We start from the raw sequence: 18,123 nt of genomic DNA on the forward strand, positions 1-18,123 counted from the left end.
AGTTAAGTGTACTGTAGCTAAGATCCACAGCCCACTTATGCAACAAATATGACTGTGCTCATCCGATACTACACCTACTAATACTAGGGCTGTGTAAGGAGCTTTCATCTCTGATGGTGAAGCTCAGTGATTCCACTGATGTTGTTCTCTGGTCCAGCTTGATGAACACTTAACAGTGTGACTGACTTGAAGCCTATAGCCTGCCAAATATGTCCTGAGGAATTTTTAAAGCCTTAGTGTTACCTTTCATGTGGAGAATCTGCACAGAATCTTCATAATGTTCACACACTTGGCAGACCCAGAAGATACCTGGTTTGTTGGTGGCGGGTGGACTCTGTCCACATGTGATGGTCTGATCCTGGAGGCCTGATCCACAGGCCTGGTGCATCCATAATGCCTGGGTCAGCAGAAAGGCAGTGTGGTCCCAGCACGAGTGTGTAGGTCTGAGTGTGGAAGACATGAGACCCCTGAAATGCCATCTGTTTGGGGCAATGCTGTGCTGCCCAATGTTGTCAGTCTTCTGCTCTGTGTGGCACAGAGCAGGTCTTCACATAGCAATACAGCTTGCAAAGAGGCTGCACAATCCTACTGTGTGCACTGCTCTGGCAATAACTGCATGTGATGGCGGCTTCTTCCACCAATTGGATCTCTGCTTTTATCTCAATTATTTTACAAGGGCAACTATTTTTAAAGTTGCTATATTTGAACTCCTTTCTTTCGCTTTCACCTGCCCCTCCTCAACTCTGCATTGTCAGTAGGTTGCTGTGTTCCCTTCCCTGACCCACACATGTCCCTATTTCACCACCAGACATTCATAGATATTTTTCTTCTTGTTTGTGGGTCTGATGCACCCTACATCTTCCTTTAAAAGTGACTTTAATTTAATTCTTTGCCAACTTTGCTGCAGTCAGCTGCACTAACTGATAACTCCTTTCTCTGACTTATCTAGAGGAATTCATGGGTGAAAGCACTATGCAAAGCAAGACCAGAGAATTTGAAACATCACCGGGTATTGAATAATAAGATAAACCACAAAGTCAAAGTCTGAGGGAGCACAAGGTATTTCTATGCCCTCCCAAAACTGACTTATATTGGACTTGATGCTGTTCATTCCCTTTTTTTTTTTTTTCCTTTTTTTTTTTTTTTTTTTGTTTTGTTTATAAATCAAGGCATGTATTGTTTGACTGGTGAAGACAAGAAACTGGGGTTTTGCCACTGCAATGTTAGGGCTGATTTCTGCAATGGGGCCCAACAACCAGGAAGAGTTGATGTGGAGACTGTATTCTGAACTGTGAGAAGTTCCAGACACTGCTGAGGATGTGGAGAGTCATATTGTGAGGGAATGTAGAAGAGAAGAAATCAGACCTAGGGTAAAAGAAGGGTATAAAAACTTGTAGTCACTTAGAAATGGCTGTGGGTTCCAACTTGGGAGTAAAAAATGTCTGTAATGTCAAAACTAAGTGACTGTGCAGAGGGGAAAAGGATGCTTTAGGAATGAAGCTTGAGAAGTATCTGTACAGAAGATTCATGAGTAATAGAGAAATGAGCAACACAGTCTCTTTAGTCTGCTCTCCTCACAGATTATTGTACCAGCGCTATGATTTAGGCTTGCAGTATGATTTGCTGCCTACACTGTTGGGCTGGCACATTCCTAGCTGGGATGCTATTGTAGCAGTGTAAAAGTGCCCTGCACCAACATGCCAATAGAGCAGGGAATGTGTAGAGTCTTTCCTCTATCAGGACAGGTGATGGGTCACAGTTGTGTGGATGTGTCTATGTGCACGATCCAGCTGGATAAAGACAAGAATACAGTGAAAGCCCTGAAGACGGTTCTGACAATGACTGACATTCTAGAAACAAACTGGTCACCACTTGAATGCAGATCAGGGCAGAGTTACAGCTTTCTCCAAGCTGCAGATGACAAGACAAAAGGACAGAGAGAAAATGATATAACATGAAGAGGCACTAAGCAAAGTAATAACGAGCATTAACTCTTACTAGCAATGCTTTTATTGTCTTGCTGCAAGCTTTTTTAGTGTAATGTTCTCTTAGCATCTTGGAGTCCTGATCATATTGTTCTTGATATGGTGGAGAGCATGTCCACCAATGAAAGGCAAGTCAAGGAAAGACCTTCTGGATACATCCAAATGATGGCAGCAATAATAATTGCAGGTCTAGATAATACAGCTTGCAAAGAAAGACTGAGGAAACCGGGCCTCTTTAGCCCCAGTGCAAGAACATGGAGAAGAAACAGCTCAATAGTCTTCAAAACCATAAAATGTGCTTTCAGAGAAGAGGAGACTATTCTGATTTCCCTGTCCATGGTGAAGATAGCAGAAAATATTGTAGTTGGATCCCAGCAGATGGGCTTTAGTTCAGGTACTTGGAAGAACTTTCCAACACTAAAGCCCTGGTGTAGGTTGTTCAGGGAATGGAGGAGTCTCCAGCACCAGCCATCTTCCACAGCAGACTGAATGAAGAGCTGTCAGGATCAGTGATGTCTAGGAGAGACCCACCAGAGAGAGAAGGACAGAGCAGACATCTTCTCAGGGCCAGATCCCGGTTTGTGATTCTGTGACATTGTTCGTGGTGCAGCTTTGGGACAAAAATGGCATATTTTGGTGGTATGAAAAGGACAAGCCTCCTCTCTTTGAGAGTCATCCATTGGCTGTGAAGGAGTTCATTTCCTGGCTGAAACAGAGGATACAGAAGAAAAGAGCTAGGGGAAGACATATTGCTGTGGATATGTGTAATCTATCAAGAATTAAGTGTAGGCATAGAGCTACCTCGGATTTATACCTGAAAACCACTGACCCACTCTTTAATTTTTAACAAATTCTAGATGAAGCTTCTGTGCAAACAGTCTGACTGGATTCTCAGGCAATGAAGAAAGGTGCAAGCTGACTGCAGTGACATGCAGCTGAACCAGAGCGAGAGGGGACAATCAAGAATGTTTGGGCAATGCAGAGAGGTTGTGCTAAAATTACACACTCAAGCATGAACTTTGCTTTCCTAGCCTTATGTCACTAAATCTTATGTTACAGCTCACTAATAAATGACATCTTTTTTAGAGATATTTGACCTGTGCCACAACAGATATCTGCTGGTTGTACGGCTGCCAAAAGAGCAAGCAGAATGCTGCTTATAGGTGCTTGTGCAAATGGTTGTGACTAATGTCCTGATGGGCAAGTTCAAGAGAGGGGTGGGTACTGTGCTCTGTCTGATACCCACAACATCTGGCTACCTGTACTTTTGGTGAGAAAAGATGTCCAAAGAGCCAAATGGTCCAGTGGCTTGATTCAGCTGTGCAAGTGTAGATGTCTAGAGCCAGTTTAGGTGCACCAGAATATCCAAAATACCCTCAGGTGGCTGGCAAATCTGACACAGGGGCTGTAAGAGACCTGCTCCCAGAGTGAAAATCCCTGGAGGCTCTCAACTTGGCACTTAACACTTGGGCAAATGAACTGAACCCAGAGTATCTAGCATGGGCTAAAGCTCTTTTGGACTTGCAGCTAACAGAGGAACTGAACTTGGAGACCTTATTTTGGTGGGTCAGATCTGTGGGGCTTCTTATGGTATAAAATTTAAACTGAGGGTCTGGTCCTTACAAAGTGAAAGGAGCCCTCACAGAGAAGCTGTGTAAAGGTAAGGCACTACACGTGTACATACACACTCACACCAAGTTTTGCCAGCTCATTATGTTATCCAGCAGGGGATTATTTTTTTTTTTAAAGCAATGTAAAAGTAGATCCACTGATAAAAAAGAGCCTTTTTGTTTGAGAGCTTGCTGAGTTTGGGAAACTGCTTTCAATGCCATTGGCAAACACTTTACAGTGTAAACAGGGCCTACATCAGGCAGACAAATAAGTGCAGATGCGCTTTTCTGTAGGAACCATTTGGTGATAGACAATATATTGAAAAAAAATTCTCATCAAATTAATTGTGGCCAATTAGACATAACCCTTTCCCCTCATCCCTGAATCCCCTCCAATCGCGGCTGCCTGAATGGGAAGAGCTCCTATCACCTGTTTCATTATGCAGATTGATATTCGAACATCTGAGAACAATGCTGCTTTCTGCACGGCACGGCTCCAAATTGCTAATGAAACAGCTCTGCCAGACAAGTCACTTAAACCCGCTCTCGCTGCTGCTGCCGACAGCTCTCATGGCGAGTTGCAGGGGGGAGCAGGAAAGGGGCTCTCCACTCTGAATGTGCTAATAGCCCCCAGCCTGTGTGTTTATCGCTCTCCAGAGCAGGAAGATTTCTGATCTTTGACTCTGAGAGGTTGCTTTCCCAAAGCTGTGGTCTGATTTTGTCTTAATGCTTCTTGATTTCAGTTTGTAGAGTGAGGGGTTGAAGAGGCGGGAAGCCGCTGGGCTTGGAACAAAGACGTCTCATGTCCCGAAGCTACCCCAGCCCTTCAGGCACACTTGGTGTCTGCTTCCCACCCTCAACTCTAGCATTCACCTCCCCACATTTGATGTGAAGTCAGCTCTGTAAGGGATTTCTCTCATGGTGTCACATCACCTTGGGTACAAGAGGAGCATCTCACAACCAAGGCCCCATGGTGAGCAAGCAGGAGGCTTCAGGTGGGGTACACCTCCTCCTGGGGCTCTTTGGGTAAAGGGCTGCAGCCAAGCCCTGTGAGTTCCCTCCCAGGCAGTCACCCCTCGAGGTAGGTAGAGCTGGGCAGCAGGACAGGGCTCCTGCTGCAGGGAAGTGTGAAGTGGGGCTCCTACAAGCGCAGACCCTGTACAGCCCTGTTTTCTACTCTCTGTGACTCTCTGCAGCTGGATTTGCTTGGCAACCAGTGCAGTTTCTTATCTTCCCTTTCTCTGTTATCACCACATTGTTTTGTCAGAGCATCACAGGGCTCCTCTCTGCAGATGCCTAGGCCAGAGTAGTTGTGACTTAGGGCTCTGGCAGGAGAAACATTTACATAAAATGACGGGAGAGTTCTCTCATTAATTTAAATTCTGACCCTTTCTGTCAATATCTGTGGTTAATTCCTTTGTCGATATTTACTGAGGCAGTAAGATTACCTCTGTGCAGGCTGCCTCTATATAATGGCCCCTGCACTGTGCCTCAGCTCCTGTCTCTCAGACTCCTTCTAGACCAGCCTTCCAAAGTGCCCTGCTTCCCTGGGGCTGACACTTCTGATCCAGGCCTACTCTCCTAGCCCTTGGGAAAAGCCAAACAAGTGGCTTTCCTTACTGAACTCTTTGACAACAATGTCAATTAATTGTCCTCCTTATGGATCTTCTCCAGTTCCTCCACATATGTTCCTCCACCACGTTACCAGAAGAGGACACACTTCTTCCTCATCTCCCCCATGTATTTTCTGGGAAGGCTTGTATGTCTTCTTGCTCCTTCGGTATGAGCTGTATGGAGCAGAAGTGAGCTCAGAAAGATACAGCAGATTTTGGCTCTGGAGAAACTCTTTGGAGATCCCTCCATCCCTGGACTGAGCTGTGCCTAGCAACTGCTGAGCAACAAACATGGGGATTTTTCAGCTGCCATCTCCTGCCAGAAAGCTGCATGCACGTCTCACTATTACTTCTGGAGAAGTTAGCTGCTTATTTCTGGCTCCATGGACTATGGCATCAGCTGGGCAACAACTGCTTTCAGTTTTGCAAACACCAAACCAGTTGGCTGGGGATGCGTGTTCCTCTTAGGCTAAGTATCTCTGGTGTGGGTCCCATAGGGATCCTTTCAGTCTACTTCCTGTTTCATTGTCCACCAGGCTATGGTTGCAGTGTGTGTGCATGCAGGTGTGGAGAGTAATTTGGATTTGCAGATCTGTTCTGACTGAGGAATTAGCAGGGGGTAAGGGATGATGAATGAATACGCAGTATGTGGTTTTGTAGAAGCCATCAGCCTGGTTTCCTTCTCTAGAAACATGCTTTTCCAGTTGCTGAAAACAGTAATTTCCTTCGAGAAGAATGTTTTCATTTATTTATTGATTGCCCAGGAGATTAAAAATTAAATATGGAACCTTTCACCTCTGGCTGCTAAGATTGGTCTTCAAACATGGGCAGGACAAAGGACAGTTCAGAGTGGGATCATTTCCATTATCACAGCCCTGCCTAACTCTAGAATCCTTCTTGCTCCAGTTCATAGACACCGTGATGGAAGCAGACAAAACTAGAGGTTGTATCACTGGGAATGGAGGGTGGAGGTATAAAATGAACATTGGATGGGGCCTCTTTTTCTCTCAACACTCTCTTGGCCCAGAGAGAGGCTCTCATAGCTGCTGACCCTACAAAAGGCATGATGAAGCTGAGGTCACGCCGGTGTTGGTCAGGCCTGCTTGCTGCTTGCCCTGCTGACTTTACTCTGTTGGAGGGCTCTGTGAGGATGGGAGTGCCCCATCTGTCCTCAAGGCTGGGTTCTGGCAGTCTCTGGGGAAGCAAGTTGCCCACTTTGCAAGCTCCTGTTTTAACATGTCAGGGGAGAGACTGTGTTCCTCTGCTCCTGTTATGGCAATGTCCTTCTTGTGATGGGTCCTCTGAGCTGCTGCTATAATCAGCTTGGTGAAAAAGAATAATTTTAGCATGCTTCAGTGATTTCTCTCCCATCAAAGTTTGCTTTTATTAAAGGTTTTCATAGCTATGAGTTTGTCTTCAACCCTAGAGGATGTGACAAAGTTCTAAGAACCACCTTACTGCCTGTTTTATGCTATGTGAAACCTCTTTTTTTTTGGTGATGTTCCAACCTGTGTTTCAAAAAACAGCCCTGATGTTTTCTATCAGCTTAAAGCAGTAGGACATGTGTTCTCTCTCACACTTATGCGTGAACCTACAAGCCAGCCCACCTCTCCATCAAAACTGGAGAGATGATTCTTTGCACAGCCAGATGAGTTGACTGGTACACAGAAACAAGTGATGTGAATGGTGTGTTCACCTACTCACAGACACAGCTCTTGGTTGGCCTTATTGCTGTGATGTCTGGAATGAGATACACTGCTTTAGTGGCTTTGTCCTCCTTGGTTGAGTTGATCAGGTTCCAAACTGGCTTTGAGCAAAACTCAAGAACAAGGTTCATCTGCATATTTTTCAAGCTACAGCTGTAGACCGCAGCCATATTTCCACTATAGAAGGTGGCTAGTACATGACTGCATATATTCATGTACTAGATATGCTGTTGCTGTTAAATGGGTTTGGTCCGACCATTAGTATGTCCTTATCATGCTTCTCAGGATCATCCAAATATACAGTCACAGTTGGGAGTCAGGAATTAGCACCAGGCAAGCTACTGCTTGATATATCAAGATAAGGGGGGGATTCCCTCCCTCCCTCCCTCCCTCCCTCCCTCCCTCCCTCCCTCCCTCCCTCCCTCCCTCCCTCCCTCCCTCCCTCCCTCCCTCCCTCCCTCCCTCCCTCCCTCCCTCCCTCCCTCCCTCCCTCCCTCCCTCCCTCCCTCCCTCCCTCCCTCCCTCCCTCCCTCCCTCCCTCCCTCCCTCCACCTTCTACCTTTGCATCTTTTTCTTTACTGCTTATTCAGTTCCTGGCTTACAATTCTGTGTTCCTTCCCATCTGCTGGTTCTAGGGGTTTTAAGCAGTCTTGATAATTGACAGTCTAAATTTTACTGCTCATAAAACCCCAGAGAGCATTGATTATGACTTGAGTTAAGCAAGTGGCATATAAAATCTCACAGCCTTGCAGCCGTAGGGGAATGTTATGATGAATGTATTTCTTGGGAGCAGCAAAATGTTTGGAGTATTCTGCCAGCTCTGTTCTGGGCATCAAATGTTACTAGTGACTTGCAGCCACTAATAGCATTTAATTTGGGACATTTGCCCAAAAGTTTAAAAGCTGATCATTCGTTTGGTGAAGTGGCTGCGAGGTGCTCTGAGAAGCATCTCTCCTCATTAATTACTCTTTTACTTCGGCCAGAATCAAGAAGCACAAAAGCATCCACAGAGCTGAAAAAGATACTTCTTAGAAACTAAATGACATTTTGTGGACAAAATTCACATAGATTTTATTGAAAATCTTTCATTGACTGTGTTCCAAAGCCACTGTTACCTTTTCCCTTTCCTTTTTCCTTTTATCTAACCTCCTTTTAATCTTTGATCACTGACTACTTTATGCATTTAATCCAGATGGACGAAAAAGACTGGGTTGCTCAGGTTCACTTCTTGGTTCTTAGGCACTAAGAAGAGAAATTTGGGTTTGAAAATAATGAAATATATATTCTCAATAATGTTTTCTACGTGATAATAAGATAAAATCAGAACTACCTTCTGAGGAGAATGTGTTCTTGCATTCAGATGACTGCTGCTTGCTGAAAGATTGTGAGGTATGTTCTTTTTCTGTCTCTCCAGTTCCAGAAACCCAATGACTTCTCACCCCCTTTCCGCTTCGGGACGGTTCCCAATGGCAGCACAGAAAGGAACATTCGCAACAACTACCCTGAGATGCACAGCTACATGGTGAAGTTCAATCAGAGGGGGGTGGATGATGCACTGTTCTCACTGAAGACTGGGTGAGTCTTTCTTCTTCCATGCTTACTCACCACAGAAACCTGACTTTTTTGCATGCTTGTCTGGAAAATAAGTCTCCATTATCATTCCATGGTTAAAAGTATAGCAAGACCACACAAAACATGGGAGAATATTTCTGTAGTTCTTTTAGCCAGGTTTTTCTAATGACATCTGTAAAGGAGTTTCTAGTTTTGTTGTGTTTATAATATTATTTTTTTTTTAAATGATATCTTTTTTATCCTTGTGTATGTTAACCTTGTGTGTATTAGTCCCAAAGACCATGCTTCATCAAGATGATTCATGCTGATGGGTCCTTATGCATACGTAGGAGAAGCTTTCAGACCACCGTGGACAAATTTTTTTTCAGAGCATTTATATTGTCATCTGGAATTTCCTTTGTTTTCCCTCCTGTGTATAAAAGATTATGTTAATCAGGAAGCTGAAACAATCCTTGTCAGACTAATCCCACCCCAGTGTATTACTAGCCAATCTAATGTAAGGAAGGTGTGCTTGAAGCAAACAGTTTGGAAGTAGCCCTTCTCTCTGGAATATTTTAGTATCAAGGGCTGAACAAAATGTTGTTTGAATAATAAGGAAGTATATAAAATGGGAGCATTTCCTTGGGTAATTTGGAAAATGTGGGAAAAATCATTAGCAAAATGTATATTTGAACAGTTCACCCTATTTTAATAGCAGATTCACTGCCATTTTGCAAGGCTTTGTCCTTTATAATTAAAGACCTTCTCCCAGAGCTGACCATTTTGGTTGTCAAAGCCCAGCCCTGGTGAAAAAACCCATTTTTGATTGCACTCCTGTTGCACTCTTATGAGAAAGTTCATTCCAAAGCACGAATGAAGATGTTCAGCCAATTTAATTACTAGATTGATTGTATATTCCTAAGCTGGTTTGCCAGATTCGGAGGCACATAGCCCATTATAAATGATTGTACCATTGTTGGATGCCATCCTGGGAAGGTACATTTGCCAGGATAGTCATCATCCAGGAAATAAATATGCTCTGTCCTGGAAATATATGGATGAAATAGAGCTCATCATTTGCAGTAGATGTCATCCTGGCTTCATATCCACCCTTGGATAGACTTCCCCACAGATACGCACTTGAACCAAGATAATCACCATACTGGAAATATATGTGCAGGAGGTGGATTGAAAAGATAGTGTGGGTGTGAGAATGTGCAAGGTGGAAGGTCTTTGGTCTTTTATTGGAAAATGCTTAATTTCAGATCTAGTGGGAGGATTTATTCATCGTCTGTCTTTGGTTATGTGGAAGATTCAGCCCCCTGAGACTGCCCCCCACACCCAAATCAATTTGTTGCAGTGAGAGGACGGCTCTCATCAGTCTATTGTGCTGTCTGCCCATCCCAGCCTATAATGGGGATATCTCTGTGTTGAAACAGATTTTTTTCTTCTGGCTTTCATCTAAGCACTCTTTACCAAAGAGCTACTCAGCATGGTAAACCATAAAGCCGCTATTGGTAAAGATCCAGTAGTGCTTTTCACAGTAACCGAAAAGTTAAACATCGTGTTCTGATTATATTTAATTTGAAAAAAAATTACATTATTCTCAGGTAAGTCATGCTAGCAGTTAAGGAGATAATCTTTTCCTTACTCCAACCCCTACTTTGCTATCTAATATTGATAGATTTTATAAAGCATTTTAGGCTCCTTTGAGGTGAGAGACAGTATAGAAATATAAGCTATTCTTAGCAGTATAGATGCCTTTGACTTCCTCTTCATTCATCTTTATCTTGCAGTATGTTTGTATTCCAAATTTTCTTTCAGATCAGAAATGATGGTTATCAAAGTGCCAGAAAGAAATAGTCCTCTAGTTTCACTTGTAAACAGGTTCTAGGCTCAGATTTTAGTTAACTCTGATGAAGGTGAAGGTGCAACCTGTTGTAATCTATCTGAAAGAGGTTCATTTCTGCCTTAATTACCCAACAGTACCTTTGAATTAATACAGATTTTATCTTTTCTATACTATACACCTCTTGTTTCTTGTACCTGTGCAGGAAGTTGGATGCTTTCATTTATGATGCAGCAGTGCTAAACTATATGGCTGGCAGAGATGAAGGCTGCAAGCTGGTGACAATTGGGAGTGGGAAAGTGTTTGCCTCCACTGGCTATGGCATTGCCATCCAAAAGGACTCAGGCTGGAAGCGCCAGGTTGATCTTGCCATTCTACAGCTTTTTGGAGATGGTAAGTGACAAGAAAAAGAAGAGTTGGAGTTTTCCTAAGAAATACCAAGTTTTGCATGTAAGAAATAGAAGTTCCTAGCTCTGGTGCTTCAGATTTGAGTTGAGAACAGGAGATTATTAACCAGGGTTTGTTAGATTCATTACACCAAAAATGTGAGCATGTCACTTGCTTTATATTGTTGATGCAGGGTAGCAGTATCATTAAAAGCAATGACAAAGGCGCTAAAGAACCAGCTCAAATATGTGCTTAAAAATGTCTTGTGTGAAGAATGTCTTGTAAAAACAAGAATTTTGTTGTGAACTTTTCACTACCTTTGAGGTTTTGCCATGCACAAACCCACTAATTATACTGGACTTTCCGTGGTCATCCCATGCTTTATAGTTCTAGATAGGATCAAGACATGCAGAGTTTACAAAATTGAAGGATAAATATTTCTGGATGAAAGAGTTAACTCAGATTTTGCAAAACCTCAAAAAAAAAACCAAGGAAAGGCTTGAGACTTGGAAGCATATTTTGTAGTGAGTTTTTATTCAGAACACTATAGTTACCTAGTTCATCTCATCCTTTACAGAGAAATTGATATTATTAAAAAAACAATTATTCACAGGATAAAGGAATTCCTTCTAAGAAAATATTTTACTGGCTTTCCCCTTCCATTCCATGTTACGTATTGATGTGTCCTTTTTTTGAATAAATAAAATTCACATGTTATTTTATTTATAAGTATTTATTTTTTTCTGAAATCTGAAAATAACATGGTATAATAAATATGGAAAGAACATAGCTCTGATATACTTCAGCAGAAAATTGATCACCTGATGGATAGGGTGTTTTGTCTCCTAAACAGCCTAATGTGTACTATTTCAGAAAAAGACATAAGTTCTCCATAAAGCTTTAAAGACTGTGCTATGGCACCACATAAATATACAGGGTTTTCTCCCCCTGTCATTGGACTCGAGTAAAAACTAACTTTCCTAACAGCATGAAAAGAATTGCCAACCTGCAAAATTAGTTTGTTTCTGAATGTCTCAGTATGTGTGTGTGAGTGTTTATCTCTCTCCTCTCCTCATGAAAATACCATAATGAGAGTAAGTGGGGTATGAAATTAGACTACAGAACATTTGTTCCTAGCTGATACAAATTAGTAATATTTTTGATTGGTCAAAGGGCTTGGAAGTGTTGAATTTGGACAAAATTGAAGGGAAGAAAAACAGGTAAAAACGCACAAATGTTTTTGGGAACATTATGCCTAATTTTAATGAGCTATGAGTTTGATGGAAGCAAATTCAAAATCAGACACTGTGATTTTAAAAAATCAAGAGTTTGAATTTTGAGCTAGAAATGTACAATATTTTCATTTAGAAGTGTCTCATTTTTGTCTATCAGTATCAGTCACTGATTTTTCCCTTCATTGACCTAATATGAAAGTGGAAGCTTGCGCAGCCTGCTCTCCAGTCATCTGGTGGACAACTTTTTCAGGATCTCACTGTAGACATTTGGCAAGTGTGATAGCTGTGTCCTGTGGTACAGATTTTTGTGGCTAACATCTGGCTGTGTAAAAATCCTGTTGCCTTCCCTATGACAAATTGCACCTGCCCCTACCAGAAGGGCAGTCAGGATATTTCATGGACATAACAGATGTGGGAAAAGAGTATGGCCACTGAGTATGGACCAAAGAGTATGGACCTTAGATCAGCTTCTTGCTTTCAGTCTGTCCCAACTTGAGCTCTTCATCCATTGCAAAGCTATCTAACCTATTTATTTTTTTCTCTCTGTCTTTCTAGGGGAGATGGAGGAGCTGGAAGCTCTGTGGCTCACTGGCATTTGTCACAATGAGAAGAATGAGGTTATGAGCAGCCAGCTGGATATAGATAACATGGCAGGTGTCTTCTACATGCTGGGAGCAGCCATGGCCCTCAGTCTCATCACTTTCATTTGTGAGCATCTCTTCTACTGGCAGTTCCGCCACTGCTTCATGGGTGTCTGCTCTGGCAAGCCCGGTGTGGTCTTCTCCATCAGTAGGGTGAGTGTCATTAGCTAGCAAGGAAGAACAGAGGCTTTATTGGCAGTCCTAGATACTTGAGATGGGTAAATCCACCAAGACTCTCTAACACACAGGTGACAGAGAGTGGTGGTCTGCAGGATAAAGGCTGGCATCTTTTCACCATTAGAGCGTGACATCTGTGACATCTCTGCTCTCTGCTGGATTGTGGTCATGAAAATGGAATTTTCACATGTAAATGAAAATGCAGTATAAAGAGAAGTTAACTGTAACTGTCTGCTCCTCCAAAGTGAGTTGTGAGGAGGCCAGATTTGGGGACAATAAGTCAAGTAATGGTGAATAACATGATTAGAAATTCAGGACTTTTTCATTGTCCTCTATATTACAGCTGTTCAGGTGACCTTGTGTTAACTAGAAGTGTGCTATCATGGACAATCAGAAGTCTCTAATGAAAAGCCATGCCCTAAACCATGCACAAATCCTTCCAGCGAGGATGACCACATGAACTTAACAATTGCTTTATGCAAATCTGCCTTAGGATATAATATTCACATTTAAAGCAGATTCTAGTAATTTCTGAGTCATCTTTTTGTTATTAGTGTAGCTAGCAGTGCTCCATTTGAAGCTTATTTTCTTTTCAAGCCACTGGTCCCTTCTTCTGATCCATTCTGAAATGAGATCAAATCTTGGTATTTTTTACCTCATTGTCCAAAGTAAAAGAATTAACTTTGATTGTGCAAGGAGTATATAATTGCTACATAACATATTGTTGAGAAGAAATGACAAAGCCTTTTGGATGCAGTAACACAGTCTCTTTTCTATATTGTTAGTTTCTAACCTGGTTTAGTTTGGTGATGAGATGAGGGACTGTGTTCAGTGATCCTTAGCTAAGTGCAGATTCTTTCATTCTGGGGTTATCTTGTTAGACCTGGACCGGGTTGGTGAAAAGTCTGAAAAGTGTTAATCATCTGCTAGCTGCTGAGAAACCATGGTAACATGATGTGATGGTGTCCATTTCACAATTGACATTAATCAGCAGGCACTATTTGGCAGGGCAGGGAATAAATGAGCCCCTTTCCTTCTGCTCCTAGGGGTAGCCCTTGCAAACAGTCTGTGTCATGGATGAAATGAGCTACTGGGGAATGTAGAGGAATCAGGCACTTCTGCTGTCTGATTTGAGGTTGAATAGAAGACTTTCAGGGATGTCAATTTGGAGCCTGTTATCACTGTTAAATTTAACAGAATGCAATTAAATATTCTATTGTACCTCACTCAACCAGATGCAAAAGACCTAAATACCTATTCATCAGTCCTTCTCTTTCTCTGTTTCCTTTTCTAATCTGTACTGGTGATTAATGTAGCTAAGCTTATGACAAATGAAGGTGTTCCCTTTTTAAGATATCTCTTGTCTCGTTGATTCACTGATGTCCACATGAATTTGAAGGGCCAAAGCAGACTTTCTTCCTCTCATTCTCAAAGAGTCATTTGTCTTGATGCTTTTGTTCCCAAAGATTTTATTTTACCCACTTGCAATTCCATGTTGCACCTACTAGATTTGAGTAACTCTTACAGATGCAAACAGGCATTCCTACATCCTACAGATATGACATGAATCAAAGCAGAGGAAGAGGAATGGATAGGAAGGAAAAAATATGAGGAGCAAGAAAGAGGGGCAGAACAGCAAGGGTTTGTAGAGCAGGTCTGATTTCATTTGATTTGATTGTGCTTCACGGTGGAAGGCTGACAGGCCTTGCCGTTCTACAGGAATATGCTGTGGCTGCACAGGGTTCTTCCCAGTCCAGGTCCCCTTTTGTGTATCTTTTGCAGGACCACTCACCTTCCAGCTTTCTTTCATTTCAGGGTATCTACAGCTGCATCCACGGTGTGGCCATCGAAGAACGTCAGTCAGCGATGAACTCCCCCACGGCGACTATGAACAATACCCATTCCAACATCCTCCGCCTGCTTCGGACAGCCAAGAACATGGCCAACCTGTCAGGGGTCAATGGCTCACCGCAGAGTGCCCTGGACTTTATCCGCCGTGAGTCATCGGTCTATGATATCTCTGAACACCGCCGCAGCTTCACCCACTCAGACTGCAAGTCCTACAACAATCCCCCCTGTGAGGAGAACCTCTTTAGTGACTATATTAGTGAGGTGGAAAGGACCTTTGGCAACCTTCAGCTGAAGGACAGCAATGTGTATCAGGACCACTACCACCACCACCACCGCCCCCACAGCATTGGCAGCACCAGCTCCATCGACGGGCTCTACGACTGTGACAACCCACCCTTCAACGCCCAGTCGCGGTCCATTGGGAAGAAGCCCTTGGACCTGGGGTTACCCCCTGCCAAGCACAGCCAGCTGGGTGACCTTTACGGCAAGTTCTCCTTCAAGAGTGATCGCTATGGAGGCAGCGGGGCCCACGACGACCTGATCCGCTCAGATGTCTCCGACATTTCCACTCACACGGTCACCTACGGCAACATTGAGGGCAATGCAGCCAAGCGGCGGAAGCAGCAGTACAAGGACAGCCTGAAGAAGCGCCCAGCCTCCGCCAAGTCCCGGCGGGAGTTTGATGAGATAGAGCTGGCTTACCGCCGGCGCCCACCCCGCTCGCCTGACCACAAGCGCTACTTCAGGGACAAGGAAGGACTACGGGACTTCTACCTGGACCAGTTTCGGGCCAAGGAGAACTCACCGCACTGGGAACATGTAGACCTGACGGATATCTACAAAGAACGGGGAGATGAGTTTAAGCGTGACACGGGAGGAGGAGGCGGCGTATCCTGCACCAACAGGGCCCACCACAAGCACGGATCGGGCGAGTTTGGTGGAGGCAATGAGCACAAGCATGGTGTTGTAAGTGGGGTCCCAGCACCATGGGAGAAGAACCTGACCAACCTAGACTGGGAGGACCGGCCTGGGGCTAATTTCTGCCGTGGTTGTCCTTCTAAGCTGCACAACTACACGCCATCAGGGGTGGGGCAGAACTCCACCCGCCAGGCCTGCATCCGCTGCGAGGCCTGCAAGAAAGCGGGCAACCTGTATGACATCAGTGAGGACAACTCACTCCAAGAGCTGGACCAGCCGCCTGCCCCTGTGCCCGTGGCCACCAGCGCCACCTCCTCCTCCAAATATCCTCAGAGCCCTTCCAATTCTGCCTCCAAGGTGCAGAAGAAGAATCGCAACAAGCTTCGCCGGCAGCACTCCTATGACACCTTTGTGGACCTGCAGAAGGATGACTCAGCCCTGGCCCCCCGCAGCGTCAGCCTCAAGGACAAGGGCCGCTTTTTGGAGGGGAGCCCCTACGCCCACATGTTTGAGATGCCAGCCAGTGAGACCACCTTTGCCAACAACAAGTCCTCAGTGCCCGCCACCAGCTACCACCACCACAACAACCCCGGCAGCAGCGGGGGCTACATGCTCAGCAAGTCGCTCTACCCCGACCGGGTCACCCAAAACCCTTTCATCCCCACTTTTGGGGATGACCAATGCTTGCTCCACGGCAGCAAATCTTATTTCTTCAGGCAGCCTGTGGTGGCAGGAGGGCCCAAAGCCAGGCCAGACTTCCGAGCCATCGTCACCACCAACAAGCCGGTGGTCTCAGCCCTTCATGGGGCTGTGCCAGCCCGTTTCCAGAAGGACATCTGTATAGGGAACCAGTCCAACCCCTGTGTGCCTAACAACAAAAACCCCAGGGCTTTCAATGGCTCCAGCAACGGGCATGTTTATGAGAAACTCTCCAGTATTGAGTCTGACGTTTGAGTGAGAGGGGAAGAGCGCGGGGAGGGACTGGGGGTGTATGTGGAGTGTGGGAGGGTGGGGTGGGATCAATCCCATCGTCTACTCTCCTGGGTCATCCTTAGTTTGTGGGATACTGGAGTTCTGAGTAGTGCAGCACTGGTGACAAGTGCCACCTCTTTGGTTTCCCCTCTTCCTCCTCCTCTTTCCCACCCTTCCCCTTTCATCTCTTTTTCCATGTTCTCGCTCCTCCCATTCTCCTCCATTCCTGGCCATTGCACTTTACAGTGACGTCAGAGTTGGATATCCTTGTTTGTGATTTCAGGAAGTGGAGAAAAAGGCAGGGAAGGGGTGAGCTGAGAGGGAGCAGCAGTGACTAGCATTTCACTTTCTCTGGCTCCCATCAGAGAAAGGCATGTGCGCACACACATGTGTGTGTGACAGGAGACAGCAGAAGCAGTGTAATGGACATGCAGGAAAATATGCTTGCTCAGGCAACTTCCTAATACTGCCTAGAAAAGAGTAGTGCTTGAAGACATGGAGAAAGTGAAGGGGGAATAACACGACTAACTTGATGATGCACTTACATGTTAGCTATACCGAGGTTCTTGTTACATTATTTTGTGAAGACTATGGGGGTTTAGGGCTGAAATATATATATATATATATATATATTTGCGTATATGCTGAGAAATTTTACGTTAAAATTTTGAATTGTCTGCTGGGGGGTATGTGGGGGGGGAGAGGGAAAAAGCTTGTCTGCAGGTCTGGCTAGTAGTTTCACTATGGCTATTACAGCCGTTAAATCTGTGGCAGACCAGTGGAAGAGACAGAAAGGAAGTGGGGTCTGCGTTTGGGAAAGCAACCCTGGAGTCAGGGAGGCTGATGGGATCTCTGACAGAGGATGCTGGTTTGCACTGAAACAAGAGGAGTTTGGGGAAAGGGGGACAGGGTTGGTTTGTTAGCTATCTAATTGCTCACTACTTGTGACATATTTCAAGGGTGGGAGCAGTGTGTAGTATGGGTTAGCCTATACGCGAGTATATATGGTAATTTTATACTTGAAATGTCTGTGAAGAAAGCAAAATAAACCCATGATCCTATAAGGTGTCTGGATAACAAACACAGCGGAACAGAGCTAAAGAGTAGGGAAAGGTGGGGAGTTTTGTCACTGTCACTTCTGGGGACACCAAGCCTGTTTTGGCATGTCCTTTCAGTGAGGAGGGCAGGGAAAAAAGGGTTTTCATCCTTCTGCCCTTTCTACCTTTGGCCAGCAGGTTGGAACAAAAAGAATAGGGTGCCCTCTGCCAATGCTGGCATGGTGCTGATGAGGAAAAAAAATGCCATGAAAGGGTGCGTGTGGTGGCGGTGGTGCTGGTGGACTGTTTCAAATGCCTCCTTGCACATGTGGAAATGGGAGGAGGGTGTGCTCACCCATGGGAAATACATATGTATATTTACTGTTGAATGTACAGGGGAAGTACACGGCTTGTCTTCCTGGGGAGGGGTGTGCTTGAATAAGAGCACAGAAACTTGTGCTGAGGGCTGAAGACAAGATGTGCAAGGCTGAGATGCATGTGTACATGTACGTATGCCTCTGTGTGCGAGAGGGAGAGATACTAGCACAGGTGCAAAGCTGGAATAGCCTAGGGTTTCCCATCCCTGCAGTT

General features: G+C 44.5%; 1 protein-coding gene across 2 annotated transcripts in view; it reads left to right on the forward strand.

Moving 5' to 3' along the window:
- Positions 1–16,491, forward strand: part of GRIN2B (glutamate ionotropic receptor NMDA type subunit 2B) — a 204,536-nt gene extending 188,045 nt beyond the window's left edge. For both annotated transcript variants that reach the window (XM_042793302.1, XM_042793303.1), the window contains exons 11-14: positions 8,329–8,489; positions 10,520–10,707; positions 12,492–12,730; positions 14,570–16,491. In XM_042793302.1, coding sequence (XP_042649236.1) covers positions 8,329–8,489; positions 10,520–10,707; positions 12,492–12,730; positions 14,570–16,477 — 2,496 coding nt within the window. In that variant the 3' untranslated portion in view covers positions 16,478–16,491. The remainder of the gene's footprint in view (positions 1–8,328; positions 8,490–10,519; positions 10,708–12,491; positions 12,731–14,569) is intronic.
- Positions 16,492–18,123: the final 1,632 nt, after the last annotated feature.

This window comes from Tyto alba, unplaced genomic scaffold (assembly GCF_018691265.1).
Source record: "Tyto alba isolate M040663 unplaced genomic scaffold, T.alba_DEE_v4.0 Super-Scaffold_2, whole genome shotgun sequence".
Taxonomy (NCBI): Eukaryota; Metazoa; Chordata; class Aves; order Strigiformes; family Tytonidae; genus Tyto; species Tyto alba.